Source organism: Ananas comosus, linkage group 8 (genome assembly GCF_001540865.1).
Source record: "Ananas comosus cultivar F153 linkage group 8, ASM154086v1, whole genome shotgun sequence".
NCBI lineage: Eukaryota > Viridiplantae > Streptophyta > Magnoliopsida > Poales > Bromeliaceae > Ananas > Ananas comosus.
Genome location: NC_033628.1, coordinates 7,197,392 through 7,211,178, shown reverse-complemented (window position 1 = coordinate 7,211,178; position 13,787 = coordinate 7,197,392). Strand labels below are relative to the sequence as shown.

At 37.5% G+C, this 13,787-nt stretch overlaps 1 protein-coding gene across 5 annotated transcripts; it reads right to left on the bottom strand.

Moving 5' to 3' along the window:
- LOC109714236 (uncharacterized membrane protein At1g16860-like) lies at nucleotides 3,098-11,109 on the bottom strand. 5 transcript variants are annotated; one of them, XM_020238752.1, is made up of 6 exons: nucleotides 10,979-11,109; nucleotides 9,543-9,776; nucleotides 6,862-7,746; nucleotides 4,674-4,829; nucleotides 4,023-4,234; nucleotides 3,098-3,520 (listed from the first exon to the last, which is right to left on the bottom strand). In XM_020238752.1, the coding sequence occupies exons 3-6, from the start codon at nucleotides 7,681-7,683 to the stop codon at nucleotides 3,328-3,330; spliced, it is 1,383 nt and encodes a 460-aa protein (XP_020094341.1). In that variant the 5' UTR covers nucleotides 7,684-7,746; nucleotides 9,543-9,776; nucleotides 10,979-11,109; the 3' UTR covers nucleotides 3,098-3,327. The 5 variants fall into 5 exon arrangements, with proteins under 5 accessions (XP_020094341.1, XP_020094344.1, XP_020094343.1 ...); XM_020238755.1 differs by having other exon boundaries at nucleotides 9,543-9,615; nucleotides 10,979-11,105; XM_020238754.1 differs by lacking the exon at nucleotides 9,543-9,776.

Sequence of the window (13,787 nt, the reverse complement as noted above, 5' to 3'; positions counted from 1 at the left end):
ATCCACACCGTTAAAACTGATTTAGGGTATTTAAAGTTTTTAGAAATAAAATTTTATATTTTTTCGACATAGTTTACTTTATGATCAAACCATTTCAAAATTGTCAATTTTCAATGGCTACTATGGCGAGTTTGGAGTTTAACAGTGTAAAAAAATCTAAGTTTCTTTAAATTTTGATGGAAAATACTTTAAACTATCTAGATTAAGGTTAACATTCTTGATCTTGAATTTAAAAGTCCTATACTCAAATTTTAAAGATTATTCAATTTTCACTGTCCATTTTGACATAATTTATTTACTAAGTAAACGATGTCGAAAAAAACTAAAATTTTATTCCAAAAAAACTTCATATACCCTATATCATATTTGATGGTGTGGATCGTTGATTTGAATACCCTAAGATCGAAAACTAGAGTATAGTACCAGAGCCCCGATGCTATAGATAGTATAATAGCCTCATTCTATATATAATTATTATATAGGTATAGGTATAGGGGTAGTGGAGAGGTGTAGTAGGGTAGATATTAGGTATATATATGATAGTGTAAGCGTGATGAGTGGTGAAGAAGTTATCATGGGGGGTGATATTGTGTGTTGTTTAGGCCGGTGTGGGAGTGGAGAGAGTGGAGGTTGAGCGATGATGGTGGTAGGGTGGTGGGAGGGGGGGGGAATAGTGTGGTGTGATCCGCGGAGAGTAGTTGAGAGTAATGAGAGAGAGTGACCAGAGTGTTCGTTAAGAACGTGAATGGAGCACACGGGGAGTGTTGGATACTTGCCTAAAAGTTATCAATAGCACGTCAAAATATAGTAGTGATATAGTATTATTAGGTGGAGTAGTGGGGAGGGGTAGTAGGTAGTAGGTAGTAGGTAGGTAGTAGTATAGGAGTATATGATTATTAGGGTTGAGGGTGTGGAGGGGGTGATAGCGTGGTTGTACAGTGATCAGGTCCCCTTGTTGGGCGGTATCAGCGTTTTTAGCCAGGTGGTGGGGAGGTTGAGGCTGTGTGGTGGAGGTAAAGAGATGAGCGCGGGGTTGGATGCAAACAGCGGGGGTATGGTCCGGAGGGCGGTGAGCCAGGGGGGAGCCTACCGAGCAGTCAGTCGTCGAACCTGCACATCTCTCCATCCAAGGCTAAAAAAACAAGAATTCATTGGGTGATACTTGTAGAAAGGTAATATTCTAGCGCCTACATGGATGGTAGGTATATTATATATAGATAGATTAGCAGTCTTCCCTATACGTATCTATAGTACTGAGGGTGCGGTTGGTACTTTATTTTTTAGTCTGCGTTTCATGTCTTAGGGGTGCTTCAAATCATCCGTTAAAACTGATCTAAGGTATTTAAAGTTTTTAGAAATAAAATTTTATATATTTTTCGACATAATTACTTTATGATCAAACCATTTCAAAATTATATTTCAATGGCTAGTATGACTGAGTTTGGAGTTTTAACGGTGTAAAAAAATTAAGTTTCTTTAAATTTGATAGAAAATATTTTAAACTATCTAGAGTAAGATTAACATTCTTGATCTTGAATATAAAAGGCTAATGCTCAAATTTTAAAGATTATTCAATTTCCACGTCTATTTGACATAATTTATTTACTAAGTAAACGATGTCGAAAAAAACTAAAATTTGGATTCAATGAACTTTATATACCCTAGATTATATTTAATGGTTGTGGATCGTTAATTTAAACACCCTAGATCGGAAACAATACTATAGTACCGGAGCTCCGGTACTATAGAATGTATAGTAGCCTAATTCCTTATAGATGAGAGAGAGAGAGAGGAGAGAGATGAGCTAAGAATACTTGTAAAAGTATTATGTGAGTAGTGCTTTTGATTTTTCATGCGATGAAAGATGTGAGGTTAAGATTGATGGTGGTCGGGTCTGGGTGGTAATAGTGTTTGATCCAAGGGCTATTAGTAATCAAGGAGTAAATCCAATGGCTAAAAAACTAATAGCATCATGGGAGTAATACTTGTAAAAGATTTCTAGGCAATCTATATATATATATATATATAGTAGGTCTATTATATATATATATATATATAGAGTGGGTGGATAGCTTTCGTAAGCACGGAGGCCTCCGCTGTTCCACTTGTTTTCGATGTTCGGACTTTCGAAGTCGACGATCGGCTCCGTTAGGAGTTGATCTAGAGTATTTAAAGTCACAAGAAATTAAATTTGCGATTTTTCGATATCATTTGCCTAGTGATCGAAGGGGCTCAAAATCAATAATTTAACGGCCGGTGGTGAGCCGCGTTGCAAGTTTAACGGTGTAGAAATATCCAAATCACGTGAAATTTTGATAGAAAATCTTTATACCATATAAACAAGATCAATAACTTTGATCTAAATTTTAATGTCATAATCATCATATTTTGTGAGATTTTTATTTTCAGCCGGTGATTTTGAGCCACTTCGATCACTCGGCAAATGATATCGAAAAAATCACAAAATTTATTTTCTAGATACTTCAATACTCTGATCAAGCTAACGGAGCGATCGTCAATTGAAAGTGTGCCGCCACATGCGAATAAAAGGCAGTGGGAAGACGGGAGAGCGCGTCCGGTGCTTCCGAAAGCACACCCTAGACGCACTTAATCATAGTAATATATATATATATATATATTAGGGCTACTATACGCTTTTGCACTTTATTTCCCATTACTTTTCAAAGACCTCTATCTGCCCTCTCGGAAGTCTCCCTAGGACGGAAGCAGAAACAGGAAAACCTGCTACTGATTGTCAAGTTCCTTTCTTTGTTTTTTTTCCCTTTTTTTTTTCTTGCGACAAGGTAAATATTGTTTTATTTATCAGATATACCATTAGCGAATAAAAAAACCAAGAGAAGATGAAAAATATGATCAAAGATTGATAGGACCTTGAGTACAAGAAAGGAATTAACAAAGTGTTCAATCATCAGAAACAGTTTTCTCGCCATTTCCGCAGAGGCAAAGAGACATCAGTGTTAAAAGCAAACGAGACTCGATCTAAGATTTAAACCGTGAAGCACTAAAAACACCAATTGGCATCTCAAGCCGACAAGCCCCAAAGCCCTAATTATTTGAATTAAACTAACGAAATATATTCTCAGCAAAATTTCCAAGAAATTATTTGAGATACGGAACTCCACTTTCTAAATTAACCAAACCAAACCTGTTTATAAGAAGCCTCCAAGCCTAACAAGCATAAAAAGGGTCGCAAAAAACAACGGAAAAGAAAGCTATACATCACAACAAGGCGCAAACACATCACATTAAAACATTATACTTAATATATAATTTCGCTTTTCTTCTTTCTAGAATTTACACCGAGTCCTAGACGGGTATGACATCGATCTTGGAAGACTCTTCACATTTGAGTACGATCCCCTCGAGGCTCGCGGGGAGGAAGCACTTAGCCCACTGGCATCCTGTGGAGATTGGCTCCGGAGGCGGCACGATCATGAGTACATTGTCGTTTCGTTGGACTACCCCCATCACACTTACGGTGCTACCCTCCTTGATGTACCTACATGTTTGTCGATTATTTATGAAAGTTATTAGCTTCATCATAAGAAAACACAACCACTAATTCATCAGATAAAGTCCCTTAGCCTTGTACTTTACAAATATCCCAACATGTTCTCAAACTCTCGATCTAAACACTACAGTTTCTGAACGTTTTCAAATATCACAATTCCATCCCTTTTTTGTTTTAAAAACTAAAAAAAAAAAAATCTAGAATTTTTCGTATCAATGACTAATTTGTCCTTGTTTGTAAAATGACTTCAATGTCTCAGTATTGTCAGAAAAGGTTAGCGAAGTCATTTTATAAGAAAAGAGTTCCGTGTTGTCAAACCCTTTCAGCAGCCAGGAATGAAACTACAATAGTGTTTAAGTGCAAATTTTTAGGGAAGAAGTCGCATTATCAGAATAGCTATGTAGAATATTGCAATAATAAGAATGCAACATAAATATTCTTGTGAAAGAGAGGGGGGGGCGGGGTTTGGATTCTAAAATTAAAATTTTACCCTTCTTTCACACGCATTATACGATCATCGGTGGAGAGGTTCCGACGCGCCAACCAACTAAGGAATTGGGGAGACATATCTTTGTTTTTTGGGTCTATGTCAACAACAGTGGACTCATCAACAAATGGTGTCACTTTGGCACCATTACCTGTCTTGATTAAAGCTCTCAATCCAGATTGGAAATCAGAAATATAGAAGTCAACCGCATGCCTCTGCCCAACAAAAGAAACAAAAAAAGAAACAGAAAAAAAAAAAAGAAAGAAATTATGGGGTCGAAAACTTTAAACCAGTGATCAGAAATATGCTACAAGATTGTACCTTTCACAGCATCTTGAGTTTTACATATCAGTAACTTACTGAAAGTGTTCTTTATTGCGGTTTAGATAGAGTCCTCAACCTTTCAGTTTTACAGTTTGGCCCCTAACCTTCGTATTTCGTTAGAAATATTGTTCATTGAAGAACTGCCACCTAGCTAAGTGAATTCTGGGCTTCTCATATGGCTATTAGTGGGCACCCAACCAAGGAACTAAATTAAATAAAAAGGTTGGGGAGAACAGAAGGTTAAGGATTGAGTATCAAAGTGAGAGTTACTCCAGGTTAAGAATTGATGTGCACTCCAGTAAGATGAAAATATCATAAAACTTTTCTTACTTCGAGCAACCTCAGCCCCCATGTGAAATGGCGATGCTGAGAATTTGCCGCCTTGGCTCCCCAACCACGGTATTCGTATAGACTGGTCGCTGTGTACACACACCTCGAAACCTTCTGAAGAGATGACTCCAAAGGAACATTTCCACATGTAACAACCTGCAAGATGTAGAGAGACCACAATTTAAATTTCATTGATGTTTGGTGGCTGCAATAACTAGAAAGAAGAAAGTTAAAATAGAAATATCACATCATTATTGCTCAGGACATAAGCACTGCAACTACTCAGGAAATCAAGGTAATTATCCTTGATCTAAAGCCGAAGGTGTTTCCACTTTGTTCAGCCTTGAAAAGCTGAAACCAACTTGACAACCGAAAAAAAATGAACACAAATAAAAGCTCTTCATGAATCAACAATCATGAGCAAATATTAATAGTTTATAAGAATGCTGAATTAAATATTATAAGAAAGCTCGCTAAAAGAGGTAAGAGAGTTAAAACCAAGAAAAATCATTATGTAAACTTCCTTTCAGATTGACAATCAAGTGTGTAAAAAAAAAAAAAGAAGAAGAAGAATGTGCATAAAATCAAACTGGAATTTGGTTTTCCAACTTTAAGAAGCAGAAAATATCATTGAAATAATACTAGAAGTTTCATTTGGCAGCTTCAAGGCAAAAAATAAGAAAAGGATTCTTGGCCTGCTCAAGGATTTTTTCGACATCCAAGAAGCTTCCTCACAAAATCCACCATGCTCAAAAGTCGAAAACAGACAAACACAGTATAATCTTTGATAGGCACCTCAAAACTTTCAGATATGAAAAGAGAAAAACCGTCAAACTTGCAAGTGCAATACGTAAGGGGAAGAGAAATCGATAGATGATATTTTCTAAATTATCGGAGAATAATGTAGCTAGTTGAACAACGATGTTTAGAAATTGTTTAACTTCAATTTGCCTGTAAATGAAAATGTATAGAACAGGGAAACTTTTCCCTAGGTAATTAAGTCCTAGGTTATGTTTAGAAATTGTTTAACTTCAATTTGCCTGTAAATGGAAATGTATAGAACAGGGAAACTTTTCTCCAGGTAATTAAGTCCTAGGTTCGTAATGCGGTGGCTTAAAGCATCATTCTTATACAAAAGAATGCCTAAAAAGTTTAAAAGCGCTTTCAATCTTTTCTTCTTTTATACGAAAAAATGCAGATGCAACCACAATCAGAGAAGCAGGCAGTTACATGCTTCTCCAACGGCGATTGCAGCAAACAATTTTATAGTGTAAAAGAACGAAAGATTGCAAGAAATTTCGAATTTTTTGGAGCTTCCATAGTATAAAAATGATGCTTTTAGTCATCACATTATCAAATTAAGCCTAACCAGCAGAACATATATAAATCACTACTGTAGCTATTCTTAAATATTTAGTGTCAAATTAGCTAAATGGAAAACAATTACAGCAGTCCAACCCCAACATTCTTACCATTTTGGATAGAACGAAATCAAGATACTTGTTAACAAATCTGTATCTTAAAAAAGATCTTAAAAAGAACTTTACAAAGCATCAGCATCTAATTAAACAAGTCATGAAACCAATTGAAGACTGCAACATATATTCCTAGAATGAACAAGTCCTCTTTTCAGTCAACCATCATGAGCAAACATCAATTTATTCCGTAAACTTCGATTATGGATAAACATAGTATAGGGGAAAGTTGGCTAAAAGGTTAAAGGAACAGAGTTCAGAGGATATCACTATGTACAATTTATCTTATGAACTCAAGTTTGTGAACAAATGAAGACTGCCATTAAGAAAAACAGACCGAAGTTTTAGCTAGGCAACTTCGGAAAAGTGAAACTTTGAAAATAAAACAAAACTGAAGTTTAAGTGACGCAACCTTGGAAAACTGAAATTTTCAAACTAAAAGAAAACTGAACACTTCATTCCGCAACTCCAAGAAATTTTCTCAGGAAACGTATCTTGTTCGAAGCTACAAGAAAAACTTTATAGCCAACATTTAAGTGAAATATAATCCAGCAGCAGGGACGAAATCATTTCAAGTGCAAATTTAAGGAAGTTCAATGCGGGAAAGAGAAACTACAAACAAAGGAACAGTTGAACTTACTACAAATATCTGTAATGAAAACTTCAGTCAAGTACGTATGTTGGGTAAATATCAGAAGTCTTAAGAGACATACCCCTGAGATCTTAACCAATTGACCATCCTTTGCAGTTCGTAGCTCGGTATCTGGATAACAGTCAACGAACCCGAATATGGCTCTCCTTCCCCAGCATGTATTCCAAACCAAAAGTGCAACAACACCGACAAAGAAAACCACAACAATAAGAAGAAGAATGGCATTGTGAACAGCCCCAAGAATGAAACCGCCAGCAATGAACCCCATCACAAATAGAAGCAGCACAGCCCACGATAACCATTTGGGGAAATTCTTCTTGAAAGAGAAGCCACTGTGTATTTGGCTAAGGCTAGTGACGGCCTGGTTATGTACTTTGGCTGGCCCAATAGAATCCAAGGGGCCAGATACTTTTCTAGGGGCACCAGATGAATTCAAAGGTCCAGATGATATTGGCCCAGATGTGATTAGCCCAGTAGCGGGGAGAATCGGGGGGAGGGGCCCGGAATTCTGGCGGGCCACCGGGGTGACTCCTCCGGATTGAGGCCCAGATGACCTCTTAATGGGATCACCATGTTTATTAAGTGGACCTGAACTAGATTTCTGTCGGTTTGAATTGGGCAAGAGAGGTCCTGACTGAGAGGAAACACCACCGAATGATCCAGTCCGTCCGGGTGCACTGGAAATCGGACCAGATTTCCGCGGTTTAGGGTTTTCCATTGGGATGTCAAACATTTTACCGAGCTCGCCAGATTTTTTAATATCTCCGCCAGTGTATGGCATGGCTATGGAGCTTGTTAGTACTGCTTTCTCCTTGGGCTGCTCAGGCCGTCCCGAAACATATAGCCCATTGCTGAGCTTATGTGTTGGGAATCTCGAACCCATAGTTGAGTCTGGCGAACAGGCCCACTAGACTTTAGCAGTGCCCAAGAACACCTCAAGTATCAACTGCCAAAAAAGTATAAAATAATATTAAAAAAGAAAAACGAAAAAAGAAAGGTCAAAGAAGAAAAAAGGAGATTACAGATACCAATGGGACATTACAGACTTCCTTCTTACATTACAGACTTTCTTCTAAGCTTTTCATTTTAAAAGCTATCTGGATACAAAATAAGACAGGTGTAGTCAATTACTACAAATTAATGAGTAAGCACCAAGAAATATTCTAGAAATAATGAGCAAAGAGCACAACCATATAGGTCTCCCCTAGGATATGACATATACAATACCAACCATATGGAACATCACGATGCCAACCAAGTTATATTCACATATCTTAGAGTGCCATTTTTAAAAGGTGAAGAACAAAGGTTGGACTGATAAGGAAATAAATTTATTAGGCTAACTAGACATGATTTAGAATGATTATATAATTCACAAACATCATTTAATTGAAATAGGAAAGATGGAACATTCTTCTATGTCACTATAAATGCTAGCACACAATATCTATTATTGAATATATGCGATTTATATCCTGTAAGGCGATAATCTGCATAGTTTCCATTTAAATATGTCGATCAACACATTACTGGATCAGTTATGTGCTGCGTGTTCCTGGAAATACTATCAAATTGATTTTCTATTTCCAAATTTGCACTTGGCATGGATCAGGCATGATGAAACTTGATTTGGGCCAAAGCTCACATCAGGGGAGTTTTTCATCCTAGCTTGACTAAGGTTTGAATTATGCTCGATGTCAAAGTACACGTGCAAGCTCAACTCGGTGGCATCCATAATGGTCAACCTATCTGCCAGCATAGAAATTACTTCCACTTTATTCGACTAAACCAGTCGAATGAATGAACTCTAGTAAACAACCAGGCTGCCAAGTGGGTCCTGGGCAAGAAGACTCCCAACTGCCTAGCATTTAAGCGGACCACCAAATGCAGTAAACAGAAGATAAAACAAATTCTTAAGAAAGAAGTTTTAAAAAAAAAAAATCTTGTGAAGTTTTTATTCCCTCTATTCTTTAAAAAAAAAAAAAAATGATTCTGCCTGTGTGCTTCTTGCTCTGTAGAAACCCCCAAAGAACCACATTTATTTACCCAAAACCAGAGCCCCAAACGCTCCTTTGCATGAATCAAAAGCAATCGTAACTTACCTCATTCAAACAAAAAAAATGTTGCCACTATCTCATGTGTATAACTTTATCACATTGTTACTAATTAAAATATCAATAAGAAGTTTCCATATGTCAATGATGTTTGACTAAACTCCTCTTCATCATTTATTAAAACTTTTATGAGCCATACTTTATTTTACTTATCATTATTAGTTTATCCTTTCTTTCCTTAAAAGTAGGTTATCGAATGTTATAACAGGTGAAGCAGAACAACTTTTTCTATCGAGAAATGAAAAGCTGCCTGGGCGGTGCTGGGCAGCCACCTAATATTTTACATGCCGGATTTTATACAGGCTGCTACGTTGGTTGGTGCATACATGGTCAGACAAATAAAGCGCACAGCAATCTGCCTAGGCACCTACCAATGCTTTTGAGAACATGCATAGATTCGAATAAATACCATGTTAATCCTTTATGATTACTAAAAGAGAAATAGCCAAGCAAAGCATTATAAACTAATGTGGTTAAGCAGGAATATCTCCACTTCCTATTCACAATCCGCGAATACCAATCAAGCCGATTGTTGTAAGCATTTCAGTTAGCCATAAGTGGCATCTCTTGCCGTAAGTGGCATCTCTTGGAGATTATGTGATACCTTATCTGGAAATTGTCAACTTACTGCATAGGCTGACGCGTGTCAAGTTAGAATCCACTGAATCCAATGAACATTGAAGCTACGTTCGCCTTAGGATCTAGATGAAAATAAGACGAAATTGAGTTGCATTTCGTGAGTTGTCGTGATCTGGTACTGCTTCCATTGGCGGGTGCGTAATATGTCCAAGAAATTCAAGACACAAAGCCAACCGAGCAAACCATGCAGTCTAACTCTCAGATATCATCAGAATACTAGCTTCTGCTCAACATAGGCAATAAAAGAGATGAAAATTAGTATTGACGCCACCCCACCAGCACTTAATGTACAAGACCAGAAAATCGGCTGCATCATTATGGAGGATCATACATAATCTGGGGAACTTCCCTAGCAAGGATGAAAAGAAGCTGAAATGCCAAAAACTCAAACCTAACAAAAATGTAGGAGGTAGCGTGCTATCATCTATATTATATATCCCACATCGCCAAAGACGAAAGGAAGAAAGAAAACCCTCAAAAGTTTACAACTTGTATCTGTTCAGTTTATGAAAATTAGAGAGTAACCAGGATTAAGCATTCAGCATGTTTGGCAGAGCATCTAAGCATCAAATCATATGTTGCGAAGAGCAATGCAGAGATTACGACGCAACAGCCCTTCCTTTTTCGTCAGACGGTCAGACCGCCACTAGCACTTTTCACCGAACGATCTCCGCACTACTAGCACACGTGCGGAATGCAACAAACGATCTCCGCACTACCAGGACACCTATGGAATGAAGAAGAACGCGCCTAAACCCACAGCCAAACGGAGCCATGAACATTTTCAATAGGAAAAACTAACGCAATCATCAAAAGACAACCACAAAAGAAAGAAGGAAAGAAATAAACCAAAATTTCGATGATGAGGCAGGCCAAAACGATCACCCAACTTCCAAAAATGCTCAACAAAAAGTAACAAAAATGAGGGGGAAAAAAAAAACACACAGTTTGGAATATAAAGCAAACTATAATGGAGCTTTGGTCACGGTGATTCGAAGTCAATAAGACCATTGATCCCCACAAGAGAGCTAGCAATACCCACTTATTAGATGAATCCAACCTCTCGTAACACTCACAGAACACAAAATAAAGTGTGTTGTTATAGAAGCTAATGCACACTTAGAGCTAAGAATTAGATCTCAAATAACGAAACCAACCGCACCCAGATTCCCATTCCAAACCCTCAACCCTACAAACAACCCCAAAAAAGGAGATCGAAACCCTAAAATCCGACCAGAAACCGCCGAAAAATCTCACCTCCCCCACAACCCAGATCCCAAAAGGCCGGATAAAGCGAGACCCGCATTCCCATTCTCCATCAGAAACGAGCTTTAAGATCCCAAAACCCACGTCAATGGAGAAGGCGACAAAGCACAAAAGGAGAGGAGAGGAGGAGAGGGGATTTGAACAGAGATTACCCCCTACCTGGAGAGCTCTTAAGAGGGAGGAAACGGGCTTAAGAAGCAGCCGTTCTTCTTGGCCATGGCGATGGCACACTCCTCAGTGGAGTAATACAGGCACAAGTAGAGAGAGAGAGAGAGAGAGAGAGAGAGAGGGTCTGCTCCTTTCTTCCTAGTTCACTGCCCCGTGTCACAATTTACAATAATAAAAAAAAATAGCTCCCAAGGGGGACTTTTTTATAAAACAACTCTCTAAAATTTTAAAATTTGTGAAATAACTCTCTCAAAATTTTATTTGGAAAACTAACCCTACTTTCGCCATGTCGGCGCCACGTCAGAATTTTTTTTAAAGGCGGTGAATCGCTCACCGCTTTCTCCCATTTCTTTTAAAGGCGGTGAATCGTTCACCGCTTTCTCCTATTTCTTTTAAAGGCGGTGAATCGTTCACCGCTTTCTCCTATTTCTTTTAAAGACGGTGAATCATTCACCGCCTTTCACTTATTCACTGTTCCTTTCTATATCCCATATATAATCCCAACAACCACATAAAAATTCTAACAAATCATATATAATCTTAACAACCTTTAAATCCTAATAATTTATCCATATAATTTCATATAATTTTAACAGCCTGAAAATCCTAATAATCTATCCATACAATCCTAATAATCTAAATAAAAATTCTAATGATCTACATATAATCCTAACAACCTCACTTTTTTCTATTTCCTATATAATTCACGCACAATTTTAATGAATGCGGTGAACGATTTACCGCCTTTAAAAGAAATAGGAAAAAGCGGTGAACGATTCACCGCTTTTAAAAGAAATGGATAAAAGCGGGAAACGATTCACCGCCTTTAAAAGAAATGGGAGAAAACGGCGAACGATTCACCGTCTTTATAGGGAAACCCTGACGTGGCACCCACGTGGCGAAAGAAGGGTTAGTTTTACAAATAAAATTTTTACAGGGTCATTTTGCCAATTTCAATTTTTTGGAGGGTCATTTTATAAAAAAGCCCCCCAAGGGAGCGACAGAGCAAGTTGTTGCGTGCGCCTGGTGCACCGTTGACCCCACTCTTTTCTGATAAAACTCTTTTTTTTTTCCTTATATTATTTAGTTTTTTTGCCACTGTGTAGGGGGGTCGAGAATAGAACACGAGCGAGTTAGGACCGGCTCGTGCTCGGCTCATTTATGAAACGAGCCGAATACGAGCTAATTCGTTAAAGCATCGAACCAAAAAATTTAGCTCATGCTTGACTCGTTTATTAACAAGATGAACACAAGCTGGCTCACTAATAATAAATTAAAAGAATTAGAAAGAATATATATAGCAAATAAAATTTTTAGATTTTATTTATTAGATTTTGATGTAAGTGCTTAAATTTTACATATAAATGGGATTTTTAATAATTGAGTTGAATTTTATATTTAGATTAGACTAAAAATTAAATAATAAAAATTTATATTATATATATAATTATTTATTTATATATATAAATATAAAATAAATAAATTACATAAATATAAAAAAAAAGTATTCGAGCTATTATCAAGCCGAATACGAGTGAGTTGACCTCAGCTTATGTTCGACTTATTTATTCAATGAGCTAAAAAATGCAGCTTGTGTTCGATTCGTTTATTCAATGAGCGATTCAATCTCGAGCTCACTTCGAACCAAACATGAGCTGGCACGAACAGCGAGCGGGATTGTCACCCCTACCACTATATGGCATTTAAAGTTGCACTTTATTTAATTATTTTATACTTTTATTTTTATTTGTTTGTAAGGACCTACAGTGAAATAAGGTAGTAAAATAATATTTTCTTGCAAACTACATGCTTTTAGTATATAGTTAATTTTATTCTTTAAAATAGGCACTTTATCTTCTCTCTTTTGCAAAAAATAGGGCTTTTTTTGCAAATAGCCCCCTAATAAATTTTATTTGCAAAAATAGCCCTGTCTAAAATTTATTTGCAAAAATGGCCCTAGCCCTGTCACGCCAGCGCCACGTCAGCGCCACGCGGGCATGGCCTGGGCCAGGTAGTCAATTTGAACACGGTGATTCGTTTACCGTGTCTAAACACGGTGAACGAATCACCGTGTTCAGGGGGACAAAGGACCAAAGGAACACTCGCATTACTTCGCAGTCTTTGCATTAGACACGGTGATTCGTTCACCGTGTCTAAACACGGTGAACTGTTCACCGCGTTTAGACACGGTGAACCATTTACCGTGTCCTTGGCGTCCATAAATACGGCCTCGCTAGTTGTATGTGTATTGGACACGGACTTAGCCATTTTCGGGGTGCATAATACATTTGTATTGGACACGGTGAACCATTCACCGTGTGCATTGCAAATGTATTGGACATGGTGAATGGATCACCGGGGGCAATACAATTGTATTGGACACGGTGATCCATTCACCGTGTCCATGACACGGTGAATGGATCACCGTGTCCAATACATTTGTTGTGGACACGGTGAATGGATCACCGTGTCCAATACAACTGCCCACACCTTTAAAATTGTCGCAGAAGCAGAAAAATCAATTACAAGATTCAATACAAGAATACAATACATATACCTATCAATACACATCACAACACATCACAACACATAACAACATCACAAAAGTAATACACATCACAACATCACAAAATTAATACACATTACAACATCACAACCAATAGAATCTCAATAATATAATAAATACCAAATAATCAAAACAGAATATACAAAATAAATACAAGTTATACAATAATATATAAATATAATATCATGTTCTCCTCCCTCGACCTCCTCGACCACGTCGCCTACCACGTCCGCG